This window comes from Thermobia domestica, chromosome 11 (genome assembly GCF_964235325.1).
Source record: "Thermobia domestica chromosome 11, izTheDome1.hap1.1, whole genome shotgun sequence".
NCBI classification, from domain to species: Eukaryota; Metazoa; Arthropoda; class Insecta; order Zygentoma; family Lepismatidae; genus Thermobia; species Thermobia domestica.
In genome coordinates, this window is record NC_137464.1 from 143,787,214 (window position 1) to 143,807,923 (window position 20,710).

Genomic DNA, 20,710 nt, shown 5'->3' on the forward strand with positions numbered 1-20,710 from the left:
GTCTCATGGCCGGTGAAAGTGGTGTCAATGCAAAAATCAATATTCTAGATGCATCGTTGCAGGTGAAAAAAGTCAGCATCAGCCCTAGTGTTAAATTGGCACACAATAAAATTTTACAATCTACACCGGCAAAGTATCCTCTGACAAGGGTTCAAATGAAATCATTTACCATCCCGAAGGATATACAATCCAAAACTATTGATAACCTGTTTATGGGAACATTGCCAAATCGTATTATTGTAGGATTTACATCGAATGAAGCATCCAGTGGAACTATTACCACCAATCCATTTGAATTTCAACATCTAAACATTAATTTCTTTACATTGTACGTGGATGGAAAAGCTGTACCTTCAAAACCATTGCAACCCAACTTTGAAGAAAATCTCTACATTTCATCGTACCACACATTGTTCTCAGGCTCTGGCATACATTTTACCAATACTGGAAATACAATTTCAAGAGCCGACTACAAGAATGGATATACACTGTTTGTATTTGACCTAACTCCCGATTCTTCTGCTGGAGATTGTCACTATTGGACTTTACAACGACATGGCGCCATCCGATTGGAAGTTCATTTCCAAGAGAAATTAGCAGCACCTGCAAACTGTATTGTGTATGGGGAGTTTTCCTCACTCCTAGAGATAGACCACCAGCGCAACATTATCCTGGACTTTTAAATTACAAGGTACGTATACGTTATGTATCATTTCCATTCACGATGTTGAATACATTACAATTAGCTAGTGCTTTAAACGGTAGTCCATTGTTCAGAAATCATTTTACTGGGGTATTTGCAAGCGATGAGTTGCCCTCACGGATTTCTCTTCCTCTGGCAATGATTGTAAATACAGATCCATCTACAAAACTAGGAAGCCATTGGATTGCAATTTATATTGATCATCGCGGTGTTGGAGAATATTTTGACAGCTATGGCCTTCCTCCTTATGTACCACAACATGTTGCATTCTTAAAACTTCATTGTATGTACTATAAATATAATAATAGCCAAATGCAAAGTCTTGGTTCATCCGTATGTGGCTATTATGCTTATTTTTATTTGTGCTGTAAAGCCCAAGGAAAATCTCTGCGTGAAATTCAATATTTGTTCACAACAGTACCCACGGTTAATGATCGTAGACTGCTGCAATATACCTTCCAGGTAATTTTATCATATTTATCATTGCAAATGTATTGTTTTATCATCATCTATTTCTATACTAATCATCTTTTTCCTCGTTCTTTTTTACAGAATTCACAATACGAAGCTTTGCAAACGGGTGCTATGCTGCAAAACATGGAAACAAATCATTACAATCAAGAAGAGGAGGCGGTCTAATGAAGAAACCCAGCTCAATATACAAACATTGTCAATAAGAAAGAAAAAGAAGAAACCAGAAATATGAATAAAATACAATTTATGCTTATTTATGTGTTTTTATTGTCCATTCCACATACAACGTTATCAGATTCTCCTAAAGAACTGTGCGATATAAGACGAGAACCCTGTGCAAAGTTTCCACCTAATTCCTAGAGAACATTGACCAGGGACCTCGTCGCGCATCAAAACCAAATCATCGATCACGTGACTGTACTACACCCGAAGGGTTATACCAAATTGAAAGGGGATACCCGTCCATACCTTATCAAATAGGATACATTGAGTCAATAACCAAACACGTGGTTGTACTAAAAAAATTTGGTAATAGGATCACCGAAACATATTGAGGTCCTGTACTATGCTTAAATTGGACAATTTCAGTGTACCCCTTGCCAAATTTTAAGAAGGGTGCAACAATATACCCATGTCTTATGATATGAAATAGATCCCTGTAATCATATAAGGTAATAGGATCTCATCCAAGGGGATAAAATGGACCAAAAAACCAAACACGTGGTACAACATATTTCTTACATTTATATTTTGGCAATTTTGTACCCCTAAAAGGGATCGAGGTGGACCATCCAAATTTATCATGATACATATTGAGGTCCTGTACTATAATACCAAATGTTTAAATTGGTCAATTTCCAAAATTTAAGGGGTGGGCCAAGGTACTCCTCCCAAAATTTTAAAGGGGTGCACCAATATACCCATGTCTTATGATAGGTAATGGACCCCTATACATGACCATATAACTATATAAGGTAATAGGACCTCATCAAAGGGGGATAAAATGGACCAAAAACCAAACACGTGGTATAATGTATTGCTTACGTTTATATTTTTGGCAATTTTGTACCCCTAGAAGGGAATGAGGTGGACCACCCAAATTTATCATAATACATATTAAGGTCCTGTACTATAATACCCAATGTTTAAATTGGTCAATTTCCAAATTTAAGGGGTGGGCCAAGGTACCCTTCCCAAATTTTTCAAGGGGGGCATTAATATACCCATGTCTTATGAAAGGTAATGGACCCCTGTATACGCCCATATAACTATATAAGGTAATAACACCTCATCAAAGGGGATAAATTAGGTCAAAAAACCCCGAAATTTGAATTTTTGGCAATTTTTTACTCATAAAAGGGAACGACATAGACACCCAATACTGATAGAGGTACATACTGTGGTCCTAGGCTACCACACCCAATTTTTAGATTTGGCAATTTCCAAAATTTAAGGGGGGTGGTCCTATGTACCCCTGCCCAAATTTAGGGGTGGGCCAAGGTACCCCTCCCAAAATTTAGAGGGGGTGGTCCTATGTACCCCTAGGTCATTGACCCCGGGCCAAGGTCATTGACCTTTGACCTATGACGTCACAAAGGTCGGGGTCAAAGTCCAAAGTTAGGCCAGGTGTCGCCATTACTACTATATGTCTCTTTGAGTTCTAAAACTAGACTTATTAAGCCAAGCTAAACTACTGCAAGGGCCCTAAAATAAACACTTGGAAAAACTGATTTTATTATAGCTCTGCTCAAACAACAATATCAGAAGGTTGTTTTATTTCTTCTTGACTTCCAATTTTTTTTTTTTCTTTCTTTATGGAAGAACGTCTTCGAAAATTCAGGTCGTTATTATTTTACATCTCTGCCCAATCGAAATGCAGTATAAATCTGGTCCAACATGTTCGCATTGTTTTAACAATTCTACTACTGTCATTTCTTACCAAATAAATGTTTGCGGCAATTTCTCTATAATCAAAGGGCCTCCATAGCGAGGTACCAGGCTGGAATTTAGTGTTTACAAGCGAAGAAAATGTGTGATCTTCAGTCGTACAGCTTGACCTTCTAAATGGTTTCGGTCGGTTACCATTATGATCCCTCCCCCTTTTTTTTGCGTCCTTTTATTTTTAATGAACATCTGAGGCATGATGTTCATTCTTTCGTGAATGTCTTTTAGATATTTTTGTAGTGAGAATTAGTGTTGTAAAGGCTTGGAAAAAAATCAGCAAGTTTTTCAGTTTTTTCCCCGAGCTTGGAAACAACGGAAAGTTTGGGAAAATTGAAATTTTCGAATAGTTTAATATATTATGCTTTTAAAATGAAAACTATTTTATATTTACTAGTTCAGAAGTAAGATAATTGAGTACTTACGTTTCTTGTATTAGAATAGGAAAATTTTGTGGCAACAAGTATATGTGCACCACTCATCCAAACACTTGCACCTTGATAGAATAGAGGTATGACTACAAAAAGAAACTAAAATATAATCCTAGTTAGCTTAATATAGACGCATTAAAATTATATTAAGCAATCTTATGAAGTTCCCGCTTGATGGCAATGAAGTGCTCATATAACGGGGCAAGAATAATTTCAGTTAATATGTTAAATCAAACACATATTTTATAGAGATATCTTCCTTGTGCTATGTAAAATTCCCGGAAATGTTGAACCCATTAGAAAAAATCATTTGTTCGGAAATATTGGCAAAAACCGAAAAACATAATTTAGAAACTATTTCATCGCCTGATGCTAGAGCCTTTCTATTTCAAGTGTGCTCCTGCTGGCGCTGCTGTCGATGTTTGATTTTCCATACCTCCCCCAAAAGAGGAGGGACAAGTTGCTGTGGCAGAGATCCTTCAGTAGTTAGATGCGGACAGGGTTCTTTCCCCAAAGCAAAGGGATGGTTTCCTCCGTAGGAGGTCGGCGGGGGTGAGGCCGAAGAATGTTTCACTTTTCTTCCGAGGGCATACTTGAAATAGAAAGACTCAAGTCTTACTTGCAGTATTATGTCTGCAGAATATATATATAGTCTGGTAGAAGATAGATAGAAGAAGAGAGCAACTTAGATGAATTAGCCCAGAAAATAGAAGATACAATAAAATTAGCAATTAAAAGCTCAACAAAAACAAAAAAGACAACTAAAGGATTACACACGAAAACAAATACCTTCTGGACCAATGAATTACAAGACCTGAAAAGAAAAACACGTAAAGCTAGGAAACTTTATCAACATACATCAGAAAATAATCTAAGACAAAACAGATTAAACAAATATAGAGACTTAAAACAAAAATATGAAAACAAAATAATAGAATCAAAGAAAAATAGCTGGAAAACATACATTGAAACTAATTTAAATCTAGATCCCTGGGGTGAACCCTACAAAATTATAACTAATAAAGTTAAAATACCCACCACCCTCTCAACTTTAAAAAGAACAAATGGTACATATACAAATAATTGGGAAGAAACAATAGACTATCTAATAAAATCTCTTTTACCACAGGATATACCTAAAGAAGATAATAACTCACAAAGTTTCATAAGAAGAGAAATGCAATTACCACCTTTAGAAGACAGAATAGAAGTAATAGAAAACCAAGCAATAATAAATAACATAAAACGACTTAAAAGCAAAAAAGCTCCTGGACCGGATGGAATAAAATCGGAAATTTTTAAACATAATGCTGACACATGGGCACCATACCTGGCAAAACTCTTCAACTTGTGTTTTAAAAACGGACGAATTCCAAAAAGGTGGAAACAAGCAAATTTAATCATATTCAAAAAGTCAGATGACAAGAAAAATGACGATCCAAAATCTTATCGACCTATCTGCTTATTAAATGTAATAAGTAAACTTTTCGAACGAACCATTGTGGAAAGAATAAACAAAACCAGAATTTTAAATAATGACAAATTGCAATAAAGTTTCAGAAAAGGAAAAAGCACCGAAACAGCTGTAAAAAGACTAATTGACCTCATAGAAGATGGTAAACTGGAGAAGTACCAAGTTGTTATTTATGCCGACATTAGTGGTGCTTTTGACAATCTATGGTGGCCCGCACTATTTAAAGAACTCAAAAAACTAAAAATTAGTAAAGCTCTTTACAACATCATGCTGGATTACTGTACTGACAGAACGATTACATTAAAATCTCCAGGAAAAGATATAACAACAATAAGCACCAAAGGATGCCCACAGGGTTCAATATGCGGACCTACAATGTGGGACATTACTTTCCAACCATGTTTAAGAAAACTAAACAATCTAAAAGAAACATTAGGTGTAGTTGGATATGCGGACGATTTAGCAATTGTGATGACAGCATCCTCAAGAAGACAAATAGAGCAAAAAGGAAATATAATATTAGAAAATCTAGAAAGATGGTGTATAGAAAATAAATTAACTCTATCGGTTAATAAAACGAAAATTACAGTATTTGGCCAAACTCTACAGAGAGAACCCATAATCAAAATTAGGAACACTAAAATAGGAATTGTGAATGAATTCAAATATTTAGGTGTATGGCTAGACAAACGACTAAACTACGAAAAACATATAACTGAAACAACAGAGAAGATGAAAAAATAGCCAACAAACTCTTAACAGTGGCTATGAAAGATTTTAAAATTGACAGAAAAATTTTTAAATTGTATAACAAAGCTATTCTAATGGCTATTGCACAATATTGTGCCGGAATCTGGGGTCATAGACTGTTTCTAAACAAAAACTTAAGGCAAAAATTAATGAGTGCAGCGATTAATGCTAATTAGAACCCATGGCATCATAAAAACTATCTCTGCAGAAACAATAAAACTTTTGGCCAATGAAGAACCCATACACCTTCAGATATTAAGAAGATGTATTAAGACGTGGCTAAAGAATAATGAGAGAACGAAGATATTGGAAATTACGGGAGAATTGCCAAGCACCGAAGACGATATTAACAAACTGATTAAACGGAAGTGGGAAGATGAATGGAGGGATTCGATAAAGGGACAAAGAACAAGAACCATTATCCCAAACTTAAAAATAAGAGAAGAAATGGGAACAATAAGCAGTGAATTAATAGAATACATCTCGGGACATGGACCGTATAAATTTCATCTGAGAAGACTTAATATAATTAATGACGATAAATGTACGTGTAATGAAGTACAAACACCAGAACATGTCTTCTGGAATTGCAATAATTACATAACAAATAACAAAATAAGAGAAATAAGAGACCAATTAAAAAGGGATAATATACAAACTTTAATAAACGATAAAATGAAATTAGGAAAATTACTATTTGTTGCAAGACATGTATCAAGAAACTTGTGGAAGGAAAGAAACGATGAAAGAAGAAGAAATTAACAAGACCCACACCCTATATTGTAAATATAAAGAAATAAAGAATTAGAAGAAAGTAAACTAATCAAACAGAAAAAAAAAACTAAGTTCTGATGACAATTCCAGAACTTAAACCTTCACGTTCCTTATTTGTGTTAGTGTATAGTGCCTTGTTTAGTGTTTTGCTAGTGGTGGCAGGATTTTAAAATATAACAAGTGTTTTAGAAGAAGAAAGAAAATAAGACTTTACAAAGCTGGTGAGAGAAATTCAGACAGACCAAAACAGTTCTGATGTTGATTTCCAGAACTAACAACTAACGAAAAATTGGAAATCTGGAAGTCCGATTTCCTTTCAAAGAATTTTCTTTTTAGTGGGAAAGACAGGTATGAATAACACCAAGAAATAAATTCATATAGGGGAGATAACTATTTAAAGAAAAAAAAAAAGATCCTGGTAATACTTGTTTAAATTGTTTACTAATTATTTCTTTTCTCTTTTCAGCTTACCTTAACATTTTATGCAAGGTGTTTCCTGCCCATGTATATGTATGTAGTATGTGTGTGTGTGTATGTGTCTTTGTGTATCTTTTCAATTTTTTTAAAAAAAGGAAATAAAACAACAAGAAAAAATAAAGAATAGGGCATGATTTAAATTTTGTTTTAGGTATCATGCCAATAAAAGGTAAGCCTCGCCTCACCCTAACTGAGGCCAATCATAAAAAGAGGAGAGAAATCATACGGGAAAAAAAAAGGTAGTAGAGAGAGAATTACGAGTAAGAGGCAGTAGCGTCTGCCATTTAATAAGACCATATGAAATGGCAAAGGCAGGGAAAAGTGGAGGCTTAAAAAATATATATATATAGTCTGGTGGCAGAGTAAGAGAACCTTGCATTTTGCGGTGACCAAGGTTTTTTGATGTTTCCTTATAGATTTTGATGTGCTGAATCCAAAACTGCCGGGTGCAACGCTGGCACCCTTGAGCATTTCCCACTAAACTCACTAACGATTTCCCCTCCCCCTTTTTATTAAAAAATCGTTGACTTCGGGAAAATTATCTGTAACTTCTACAGTAATCAACGTAGAATAACGGTTCAGACCTTGTTATGCTTCTATTGGAACAGTCTTTCCAACTATATTAATCACTTGGGCTGCAACGAACAGGAAAGGGAAATAAAATGGGTAATTCTGGAAAATTTCCTCCCAAAGCATCTTTCAGCTCTTAATATCCAAGAGCCCTACCTCGAATCTCCATCCGGAAAGAAAATATTTTTATATTTTCATGAACTTTCGACACTAGCAAACAATATTAGGAAGGGCACCGCCCTGGCACCCTTAAACATTTCCCACAAAACTCACAATTTCCCATCATTTGTATTTTACCAAAAAAATTATTGACTTCTGGGAAATTATCTGTAACTTCTACAGTAATTAACGTAGAATAACGGTTCAGACCTTGTTATGCTTCTATTGGAACAGTCTTTCCAACAATGTTAACCACTTGGGACTGCAAAAAACAGGAAACTAAAATAAAATGGGAAATTTCTGAAAATTCCCTCCCAAAGCATAAAAGAGATGGGGTGTATCTCATTTCGAAAGAAATATTTTTATATTTTCATGAACTTTGTACACTAGTAAACAATATTAGAAAGGTTGCCACCTTTACCATTTCCCATTAAACTCATGATTTCCCATCATCTATATTAAAAATGGTTCATTGCGGGAAATGTACCTTGAACTTCTATACAAATTAACAAAAAATAATGGTTCATCCCTTTCTGTTTCTGTTCAAACAATCTTTCCAATGATATCAGCCCTTAGGGCAATGTTTGCAATTTCGAGACATTTATATTAAGCATGAATGTAATGTATTTAGACTGTTCCAAAATTTTCTATTATCAGTAAAGTGTATTAATAAATGGTATGTTTAAAAATAAATAAATATTCTTATAACTTTCTTCGATTTTTATGAGTTTGATTAAAATGTAGCACCTGTAATTCGAGAGGTTTCGTACACTTAGAAAATGAATGTTCTAGCGGTATTCTAAAAGCCACACTTATCTGTAAAAAATGGTTATTCAAGATAAACTTACATAATGACAGTATGTCATGTTTATTTGTAATATTATTCCTCACCACTTTCTTCACTCTCGTCAGCGTCGTTATGTGAGTACGTGTTTGGTTTGTTGTAGCATTTACCATCAAAACATTTACAGAACATTGTACAAGGTAGTTTACCTACACAACTACATCTTCTTGTTGAACAAGGTTTTTCTGACGAATAGGAACATCTGATGAGGTGAAGTACATCGGCAGGGGCTGGCTCAACATTTGTAGGAAGCCTAACTGGCCTTAACGATTTGGTTGTTTCATCACGTGTCTATCCATAACAAGTTGGATCAACGTTTGGTAGGTCTGCCCTGTCTGCACTCAGCCAAATTAGCATTTGTAGATGTGCGCTCTTTACATTTAGTTTAAAAGCTTCCGACGTGGGTGGAAGAGAGCAGGTGCAGTTTTTTTTCTTTCAAACGTTAATACGAACTTCTATCATAGACTTTACACTTGCTACACCATAGCACACAGCTACAAAGTCAGTTGCTTCTTGTTCTATATCACTGGTTATCTCTTCCTGAGACCCCAATTTTTTCAAGCTAACTCCTTTTAACACTTGTTTAATGGCTGTTGATTTTCTTGTATTATAGCCACCATATTCAGGAGTGACTTCAGGACTTCTAATGATCGACTTTAAAAACTCGAAATCTATTCTCTGTGCTCTGTACACTGAATAAACTTGAGATGCAAGTAATGCTAGAGTTGGCACTTCTTTTACTGAGAAATGTTGGGGCATTGGTGGCTTTTTTGGCCCTTTGTACCGGTGTACAGGCACTCCACTAGTCACACGTTCCTTCATTTCTTCCTTTGTAATGCGACAAATTTTGTTACTGTTGCAACTCCATGACTTCTCCACTTGAGTTATCAGCAGAGCCATACTATGAGTTCGACGTAGGCCATTTTGAGATGAAATAGACGTGTCGAAGTTGTCACCAACAGCTTGCACAAATCCGTCTGTTGAGGGATTAAGTCCTTGCAAAGTTGGTGCTTTGCTGGCTTCTGCTGCAGCTGACGCTTTAAATCTTAGGGTCTCACTGTAACTACAAGTGATTTCAAACTTATAGAATTCGTCAATGAGACGTTTGCTGTTCAGAAGCATAGCAAGAGCAATCTTGAGAGTAGTTGGCTGCTTTGTCAATGCTGCAGTTACGATAATTCCAATGAGTATTGCAGGTACTCAGTAATTTCAAGTATCTCTAATAGGGAAAGTAAAGTTTCACTAACATTATTTTTAATATTGTCTTCAGAGAGGGTAGTTCCGTAACTTTTCAATCTATTATCAGGCTTCTTCACTTCATTCATTATCTTTGTACTGAGTTCTTTTATTGTTTCTCCATCATCGTCATCATCTTCGGTAATATTCATGGCAAGAGCAACTTGATTTTTAAAAGTAAGAATGCTGGATACACCAGGAGAGAACAATACTAGAACTGGATACACCTATTCTTTCCTGAACATCTCTTATAATTGCAAGATGATCAGTTCTAGATCCATCGTTCTGTTGATAAAGATGTTAAACTTAGATGGAGTTCCAAATACGAGAGGTGTCCTTTTTTAAAGCTGTAGTGACTGCGTTGATTCCATCTCCGTCACTTCCTTTATTTATGCTGCGTTTTAGTGAACAAATTTTAGCTGACTTACTGTGCAAGAATTGATTGTAACAGTCTTTGTGGTAACGAGCGTCTGCCGCATGTAAATTTCCAACAGCTCCATTTACAAGCACTCGAACAGCTTCGGATAATTCGTCATTTCTAACATCACATATTTTGAGGATATTTTCTTAAATAGTCGGTTGCCCTGGACGATCGACCGTTCTAAGAAGGTAATATCTGCGCCATCGACTTGGATTTTTTGGATCAGGATCGGAACAGATCTCTCCACAGAATAGACAGTCAGTACGAAAATTGAAAGGTTTTTATGTCTGATCTTCTAATCCGTTTCACCTGTGGTTAAGAGGAGGTTGAAGTAGACTGCTTTTAGCTCTCTTGATATGATACTGCGAAGTATATGTTCATACCCAGTCCTTATGAAAGTATACTGGCACATTTTCCTCAAGAGAAATAAACCGCCCATCACGTTTAAGATTACTTGCCAACATAATTGATCGAACTCGAGCTGGTCCTCCAGTTATAAGCCACTCTTGTGTTTTCTGACAGTTGAAAATGCACTTCTTTTCTTCCGCCATGTTTTTAAAAAGTGCACTATGAAACACTACTTTGAAACGTGTTAACAGACATAAAACAGTAACAGTTTATTGGCACTAGTCAGATGTAAACTCACCCACATGTTCACTAAAAACTGTTATGTCTATGTGATGGCTGCTACCTGTAGATATATAAAAAGGTTGAATTAATACATGGAGGAACGTTAGAATTAATAACGATGAAAAGATAAAAGGAAATTTAAACATTAAAATCCGTGAACTTTTAGCCAGGAATTGTAAACTGAACTTAAATTGTTAAGAACAAAAGCGAATACCAGTACTAAATATATCCTACTGCCCAAATTATATGAGGAAGATAATTGTATCATCTTTTGTGCTCCTTATCAATTCTATAAATGTAAATTCCTTTTAAAATTTAATTATTCAAGTGTGTATCGCACGGTTACAGTTCACGTGTGTACGGTTATTTTCAAATGTAGAAAGTTCATGAAAATATAAAAATATTTCTTTCGGAAGGAGATACACCCCATCCTTTTTGTACTTTAAGACCTGAACGGTGCTTTGGGAGGGAATTTTTTTATTTTATTCTAGTTTCCTGTTCATTGCAGCCCCAAGTGGTTAACATTGCTGAAAAGACTGTTCTGATAGAAGCATAACAAGGTCTGAACCGTTATTCTGCGTTAATTACTGTAGAAGTTACAGATAATTTCCCAGAAGTCAATAAGTTTTTGGTAAAATACAAATGATGGGAAATTGTGAGTTTTGTGGGAAATGTTCAAGGGTGCCAGGGCGGTGTCCTTCCTAATATTATTTACTAGTGTCGAAAGTTCATGAAAATATAAAAATATTTTCTTTCCGGATGGAGATTCGAGGTAGGGCTCTTGGATATTAAGAGCTAAAAGATGCTTTGGGAGGAAATTTTCCAGAATTACCCATTTAATTTCCCTGTCCTGTTCATTGCAGCCCCAAGTGGTTAACATTGCTGAAAAGACTGTTCCGATGGAAGCATAACAAGGTCTGAACCGTTACTCTACGTTAATTACTGTAGAAGTTACAGATAATGTCCCAGAAGTCAATAATTTTTTGGTAAAATACAAATGATGGGAAATTGTGAGTTTTGTGGGAAATGTTCAAGGGTGCCAGGGCGGTATCCTTCCTAATATTATTTACTAGTGTCGAAAGTTCATGAAAATATAAAAATATTTTCTTTCTGGATGGAGATTCGAGGTACGGCTCTTGGATATTAAGAGCTGAAAGATGCTTTGGGAGGAAATTTTCCAGAATTACCCATTTTATTTCCCTTTCCTGTTCGTCGCAGCCCAAGTGATTAATATAGTTGGAAAAACTGTTCCAATAGAAGCATAACAAGGTCTGAACCGTTATTCTACGTTAATTACTGTAGAAGTTACAGATAATTTCCCAGAAGGCAATAATTTTTTGGTAAAATACAAATGATGGGAAATTGTGAGTTTTGTGGGAAATGTTCAAGGGTGCCAGGGCGGTACCCTTCCTAATATTGTTTGCTAGTGTCGAAAGTTCATGAAAATATAAAAATATTTTCTTTCCGGATAGAAATTCAAGGTAGGGCTCTTGGATATTAAGAGCTGAAACATGCTTTGGGAGGGAATTTGCCATTTTATTTCCCTTTCCTGTTCGTCGCAGCTCTAAGTGATTAACATAGTTGGAAAGACTGTTTCATTAGAAGCAGAACAAGGTTTGAAGTTTTATTCTACGTTAACTACTGTACAGATAATTTTCCCGAAGTCAACGATTTTTTTAATAAAAAGGGGGAGAGGAAATCGTTAGTGAGTTTTGTGGGAAATGCTCAAGGGTGCCAGCGTTGCACCCGGCAGTTTTGGATTCAGCACATCAAAATCTATAAGAGAACATCAAAAAACCTTGGTCAACCCAAAATGCAAGGTACTCTGCAAATCTTACGGACTGGCTGCCAGACTAATAATCTATTTCGCTGACAGGAAAAATACTTAAAGCAATAGGTTTTAATTTTACTTTTTAGTTATCTGATTTCTTGTAAAATCCCTCTTTTATTGTTTGTATATTTTTCGAACGACTCAAAAAGAAATATGATCTTACTTACACATACACAGATACACCGTACAAGTAAGTAAATTTGAGCAGCGAAACATATTAAGTGGTTGAATATGTTGAACTAACGTTCATTATTATTACAGACTAGCACAATACGTATCCTTCGCACGGGGAGAATACTTTTCATTTCGGACATAAAGGGCACTAAAACTGTCACCAATCAATTTAGAGATCCCCAAAACTATGAATTCGACACTAATATCAGTTATTTTCAATTATCTTTACATGTCACCATCCTCCTTAGGAGTACTAATAGGGCATCGGCTGTTCATCTCAGCGACCGAAAACTATGGATTCGACACTAATAACGGCCGTTTTCGATCATTTTTATATATCTCCCCCTTCCATTTCCCCCAAATTGCAGGACTGAATTTTGATTTAAACGACCTTAAGTGCCACTGTTCATCTAAGCGATCCCGAAAACTATGGATTCGACACTAATATCGGTCATTTTCAATAATTTTCATATATCTCCCCCTTCTCCAAGATGCGGGGCTGAATTTGGATTTAAACGACATCGGAAATGTCACTGTTCATCTCAGCGACCCCGAAAATTATAGATTCGTCACTAATATCGGTCATTTTCGATATATATCCCCCTCCCTATCCGTCAAGTTGTGCCTTCAAGGCGAAATGATAAAAAACATCCCGAACTTCATCCATGTTGAAAATTTTATCGAGGTCGGTCGGATAGTTCAAGAGTCGTTCAGTTACAAACATAGTCACTTTCATTTTGGTATATACAGATAATTTGTCGCACTAGAAAACAGGTATTTGTTTACATACAGAATTTTGTACATTAAGTTTATAGAAAAGTCTATATTAGAATATTAAATAATAGTAATTGTATGTTTTAGTGCATGAGTATTAGTGAAATTTGCTTACTGCTCTTTTCAGGGAGTAATTTGGTTAAAATTAACAAAACTTCACCTCTCATTTTGATAGATTCTAGGACATTGAAACTGTATATATACAAGGGTCGTTCAAGGTTGACCGGGACTTCCATTTCTTCAGAGGAAACAGATAGCACAAAAAGCACCAAACTATGTCAGCTTTTCAAAGTATTCTCCGTGCGTGTCGAGCCACCGTTGCCATCGTTGTGGCAACTCCCTGATTTCTTTGGCGTAGAAAGAACTTGGTTGTTATCGGAGCCACTGGAGGACATCGTTTCCCAGTGCTTCATCTGTCGCGAATTTCTTCCCTCCCAGATGGTCGTTAAGGGATGCAAACAAATGATAATCACTGGGAGCTATATCGAGACTGTAAGGGAGATGGGACAGAACTTTCCAGCGCATTTCGGTCAGAGTTCTTGTTGTCACATTGGCCTGTGAGGGTGGGCATTGTTATGGAGAAGAATGATATTTCCAGACAACATCCCAAGTCTTTTCTTGCGAATGGACTTTTGTACAGCACTACTCAACAATGTGGAGTAATATTGGGCATTAATTGTGCTCCTTTTGTCCAGAAAATCCACATGGATAACACCCTTCATGTCCCAGAAGACACTTGCTATGATCCTTTCAGCAGACGGCTGCGTTTTGCTTTTCTTGGCGGCAGGGAACCTTTATGCTGCCACTCCATGCTGCTTCTTTTGGTCACTAGGGTTGAATTTTTCAACCATGTTTCATCACACGTGATGATGGATTGCAACAATTGATCACCTTCGGCTCGAAACCGATTCAGAAGCTGTTCACAGACCGCCTTGCGTGTCCACTTCTGATCAAATGTCAGCTGGCGAGGAACCCACATTGCACAGATTTTGCGGAAGAGTAAGTGATCGGGAATGATTGTCTCAACACTCCCAACACTGATATTTACCTCGGCAGCAATATCCCGCACTGTTACTCGCCGGTTCTCAAGAATCATTTGCTCAACTCGTGCAATATTCACTGGTGTCCATGCGCTTCATTTGTCACCAGCTCCCGTCCTTCGCAAAACTGTTCACACCATTTGTACACTCTTGTCCGTGGCATCGTTTGTTCACCATACTGTGCTTGCAATCTTCTGAAAATCTCGGCTGGTTTAACTTTCTCCTTCGCAAGAAATTTGATTACACACCGCTGCTCCACAGCCACAGACACACTGCTTTCCTCCATGTTCACTGCAACTGCTGCGCATGCACCAAATACGTCATGCTGGGCACTAGTTACTCGAGAAGGAATACATTACGTCACTCACAAGTTTCATGATGATCCGGCTATTCATTGATTATTTATGTGCGAAAATCCCGGTCAATCTTGAACGACCCTTATATATATATATATATTGAAAGCCACCCATATATTAAGTGATTTTAAATAAAAATACTCCCCCAAATGTTGTATTATCAAATTATTAATGATAAATTATTAATAAATGTATTCAACCACATATATCTTAGGGCTTGCAAATCATTAAAAAAGAAAAAAGTTAACAGATTTTTTTAAAGATAAATATAAATTATTATGCTGATTAAGAAAATTCTCGGTTTGCTTAGTGTGTTATTTGTAAAGATAATGGAGAATGTTCATGTTATGAAAGTAATGAAATAAATCAAATTACTGGATGTGAAAGTTCTCCTAGACTTTTTACTATGTTTTAGAAAGTATACTACTAAACATTTTACTGGTTTAGAGTGTTTTTATCTTTGTAAAACTCGTAGGAATAAAAATATATCATTTGACAATAAGGTAAAAAATAGTCTTAGTTATTCTTACTGTGAATCTGATAGTGTTGATAGTGATTAATTAACTATATTTCATGTAGTACTTAATGGCTTATAGCCATTATACCCATAAAGGACATATCTAGAACTGCATTTCACTGTGCAAAATTACATTCCTACTATGTTCCGTAATGACCACAAGCTAAGGCCACCATCTCGTAAGACATATCTTTTATCATAATTTGAATCTAACACTAGCGTATTAGCGTTTAGAATATATACATCATGCTTATGATCTCTAATGAGATTTATATGTTTTTACATTATTGAATAAGCAATTTTTATAATAATCAAATAGTATTTCTTTTATATTATACTCTTTGTTATTTCTGTACCCTTTCCTCTTCCATGTTTTCTACTTTAAAGGAAAACATCTTTGATCTTAATCCAACAGATTCTGCCATTATTTTACCTTTAAGCTCATCCTCCATCTTTCCTTGTTTATTAGTGGTATACCATATTTATTTCCTTCTTCGTAATCATTTGTATCGAATTGATAAATCATTTCTTTTCAATCTCTATAGAAATTATCTGTCTTAATTTCGTATATAAATATCAGTGTCCGTATAACATAACTAGTGTTCCCATACTTCGGCTTTATAGTATTATAACGGAGGCTATACGTTAATAGCTTTGATAATTCTAATACACTCACCCACATATGTCGGCTTATTTAAAGTTAGTAATACCTGTATATATTGAACACAATCCTTCAGTAATTATTGTTCTGTAATCGACGTTATGTTTTGCTGTTAGTTTTCCTACTCTTTTTGGATCACATTCTAATTGAATAGCCTACTTCTTTCTGATCTTTTCCATTGTATTTCCAAACATATTCTTATTCATTAACTTATAGAAGTCTTTTTCAAAGTTAGTTTTAGCTTCTGTTCTCATTTCTGTATTTAAATCAATGTGTTTTTAACCTATCTGATTACGTAAATTCTAATACTCCGTGCACCTTTCTCGGTCTCATTTCAAGTGACATATATAGTTTTCAGTTTCGACAGTAAATAACATACCTTTCCTTATTATAAAGTATTATTAATACAGTAGTTTTGATTGTTTTGATCCTGGTGGTGGTATATTTCTTTTCTTAATGTTAAATCAGAATGTTTGTTATGTAAGTGCTTCGAATATTCTAAATCTACTTCTAATCTGAATCATCTGGAATGTAAATATTATCTGTGTGAGGGAGAGACCTTTTAGTCTTTGTAAGGCATGTATTAGCTCATAGCCCAATCATACAAGTTATTTGCATCCAAATATTCTAAGCATGTTGAACCTTCATCTTTAGTGTAGTTCTCCATGTATTTCTTATTTGCTTTTACATGTCTTTTACTACATTGCGACACTCCACCCCTCATATCTTTCCCCATCATCAATATCTTATCATCAGGGCCCGGGACTTTTTGCCCTATAAAACTGTAAAATATGTATGTAAATATGTCATAAAAACTTGAAAATATGTCACGAAGATTAAAAAAAAAAAAAAGTAAAAAAATGTAATCGCCCCAAAACACAGAAAAAAATTAGAATATGAGTACTTAATTTACAAACTCATGTTTAGGGAACATTTTGTGGTATTTTTTAAAACTTTTTATTTGAACTTAGTTGACAACTACAAAAGGAACATTTTCCAGTTGTGTTTCTAAACAGATTTTTTAAGGAAATTTCTATCGTATTTTTTAATTTTTTATTTTACTTAACTTACGGTTGCAAAAGGAACATATTTCAATAAAACAATTATAGAAGGTTTTTCTTGTTAATCTGAACAGCTTGTAACGAATCTAGAACCTGTGATGTCGGTTTCTTGTAGTTGAACACACACACATACAAATGGAGAGAATGTATATATTTCGATGCCATACTATGCTATACCCTTAAAAATGAAAAATAAAGATCGAACAAATCAATAGGCAAAAGTAATTTTAAGCATTGCATTGTGACACGAAGACCTTCTTCAGATTCTCTTCTGTGAAACTTCGCCTATTATCTACAAGCAATGACTTGTAGCGTTAGAATGTACGTTCCACATGGCACGAAGTCAAAGGAGCAAACCTCAAACATACTGTATCTGCAGATATTAAATCATCTTCAACATCTTCAAATCTTTTCGAGAGTTAATTCTCCGTCACTACTCAGGACAGCGGCGATGTTGGTGAAAATTCCATATCCAGGATTATTGTTCAGGATGGCAGTGAACTTGTCTTTCACCAAATCTGCTGTTGACAACTTTGTTCTAACATCTTCTACGGTTTCAAGACAGTTTTGCACACTGAGACCATTTGTCTCCAATCGCTCAATGGATGACACCAGAAACCCAAAATTTGCAAAATTGTACACAATATCATCTTTTAATTTAATATCATTAAGCAAGTCCTGAACAACACTAATACATGCTGCATCTTCAGTTTGAAATCCAGCAACTATTTCGGCAAGAATAGGCAGATTGGTGCAGTAATATTGAATTGCTTTAAGCCATGTTCCCCACCGTGTCACCTCCGGCTGTGGTGGCAAAGCAATATCCGGGGCAGCCTCCTTTAGGGTCTGGCGTCGTGATGGACACGTGGTCTGATGCAAATTCAATCGACCTCAGCGAGAACGCTGATTTTATTACTTTGACAGAAAGCGTATAAGAAAAAGTTAAAAAATTATCGATTTTGTGCAAGTATATTGCAAAATGTATATAGAAATATGTCTTATCATTAGAAAAGTGAAAAAATATGTTTCCAAATTGAAAAATGTGGAACATATGTCAAAATATGTCCTATCGACTTTGCTTATTTCAGCTGTTTTTCGCCTGATACGTGAAGGTCTCACCCCGTTATCCGATTTCCATGTAAAACAAATACAGGGTGTTTCAAAACAACATCGACAACGTTTGGGAGGTGATTTCTGACACCAAGATAAGACTAAAAGTGTAGACCAACCCGTGTACCAAAACGCTTCCTTTCGGAGTTATAGGCTGCCAGAAACATGAAAAAATGAACTTTAAAGGTCCATAGCTCCAGTACTATGGTATCTACCGTAATCGGGTCAAACTTCACTTAGGAACTAATATGTGCGCTATCCAAAAATACATTTTTATGAATCCTAAGGTACTCACGCAACAATTTTTATGGAGGGAGTTTGGCTATGGGCATATAATCTGAAGTACTCACCAACTACCTCTATAAAAATTATTGTGAAAGTACCGCAGGATTCTGAAACATGGATACCTGGATAGGGCATATACTAGTTCCTAAATAAAGGATTGACCCAACTAGGGTAGGTCCCATAGTTTTGGAGCTATGGGCTTTTAAAATTCATTTTTTTTTCATGTTTTCGGCAGCCTATAACTCCGAAAGGAAGCATTTGTGCACTCAGGTTGGGCTATACTTTTTGTCTTATCTTGGTGTCAGGAATCACCTCCCAAACGTTGTCGGCGTTGTTTTGAAACACCCTGTATTTGTTTTTAACTCCCAGGCCTTACTGATCATAATCAGTCAGCATTTCTAATTTAATTTTAATCATTTTTAACAGTGAATTCAACGATAATCCAGAAGGTCCATATACCAAGCGGGATCTTATCCATATGCTTCTAAACACACATGTCAAAAATTCTCAAATATATCTGCTAAAATTAGTACTTTTGTTTTGTTTTACAGTTGAATATATTCTGTAAGGTTTTTAATATTATATAATTTCTAAACATTCTTTACATCTTCACTTATATGAATTTTGGTAAGTTTATTAAAGATTTTTTAGAGATAGTTGTGTTTCATTTAACTTCTGTATTGAGTCGATATAATCATAGAAATATACACTCTTTTAATTTCTGAATTTAATTGTTCATTTGCAAAGTATTTTGGTCTTTATTTAAATTACCTGTTACTCTGCTAAACTTTACGATTGAAATCTAAAATATCAACAAACTTTAAGTGAATTCAATTTTCTTTTCCTACCTTTACATGTTCCGAATATGTTACATACTTTTCTTTATTATTTGTGATTAACTTTATTTTTGGCATAAGCTAATTCTGTAACAAACAGATGAGCGTTATAATCACTTAAATTGTGAATAATACTGGAACAGAGTTGGGGTTCCGGTAGTTTAAATGACAATAGCTACTACCTGCACTTCTAAATTTTGCAGTTAGGTGATCATAATCACTGATCTTTGCTTTATTCTTATCAATTTTACACAAACATTTTCTTAATAGCTTTTCAGTTGCTTCTAACTTACCTAATATGTTCTCTCTATTTTTTGAAAAATTATCTTCTTTTACAACACATCTATTTTCCTTCAATATTATTACGAATGCTTCTGGTTTTCCTACCTTCTATTCGTGTTATTACGAACAAGGCAGTAAAAACTGTGATATATTAAATATAAGTAACCGGCTAGTAACACCTTTGTAATGGCCGTCTGGACTTGTTCACTGGTCAAAATGTTTCTTCCAAAACAGTGGTTTCCAATGGCTTTAACCTGGCGCTCCTTTCCGTAAATTGTGCATACTTCACACACCGTCCTCCTCGATTGTTGTTCATACGTGCTTTATATTCGACACATTCTATGATTTCAGATGCTGCATTGAATTCTCAAATGTTCTTTAATAATAATAATAATCGTATTTTCACTAATTTATGTTTATTTCCATTAAGACTTGTACATACGATTATACTGTGTTATTATTACTGTTACTAGTAGTACTATTATCTACAAGCTTTATTGAGTCCATAGTACTTAGTCAATAGTTACTTTGTGTCTGTGTGGTATTTAATTTACCACCTCATATTTACAACATTCATAATACTTATCAGTTGAATAACCATAAGAAACACTATGATTTAGTTTACGTTCTTGGCTCCTTGTAAATCAGTTATAGATTGTTTATGTGACCGATTATGGAAAAGTTTTTCGTTTAAACGAGGAATTAAATAAATGCTTTATCTCTCTGTCTCTTCACGAATGTTGTAAATTATTCCACAATCTCCCGATAGCGGCAACGTCCACTTATAGTCACTCCTCTTCCGGTTGATTGCTGGAATAATCTACCAAAAGGCTGAATATTTACCGTTAAGAAAAAATAATAATGTATGTTATATAATAAAAAATTACTGACTAAGACAT

The 20,710-nt window shown here is 35.2% G+C and overlaps 1 protein-coding gene across 2 annotated transcripts in view; it reads left to right on the forward strand.

Moving 5' to 3' along the window:
* LOC145664466 (meteorin-like protein) overlaps positions 1-20,710 on the forward strand; it is a 389,001-nt gene that overhangs the window by 343,764 nt on the left and 24,527 nt on the right. Inside the window, exon 4 of one of the 2 annotated variants that reach the window (XM_081731168.1) lies at positions 1,256-1,395. The exons of the other annotated variant lie outside the window; for it this stretch is intronic. Within the exon in view, the coding sequence (XP_081587294.1) occupies positions 1,256-1,380 (125 nt within the window). The 3' untranslated portion in view covers positions 1,381-1,395. Of the gene's footprint in view, positions 1-1,255; positions 1,396-20,710 lie in introns of those variants that run through there. 2 annotated transcript variants of the gene reach the window in all.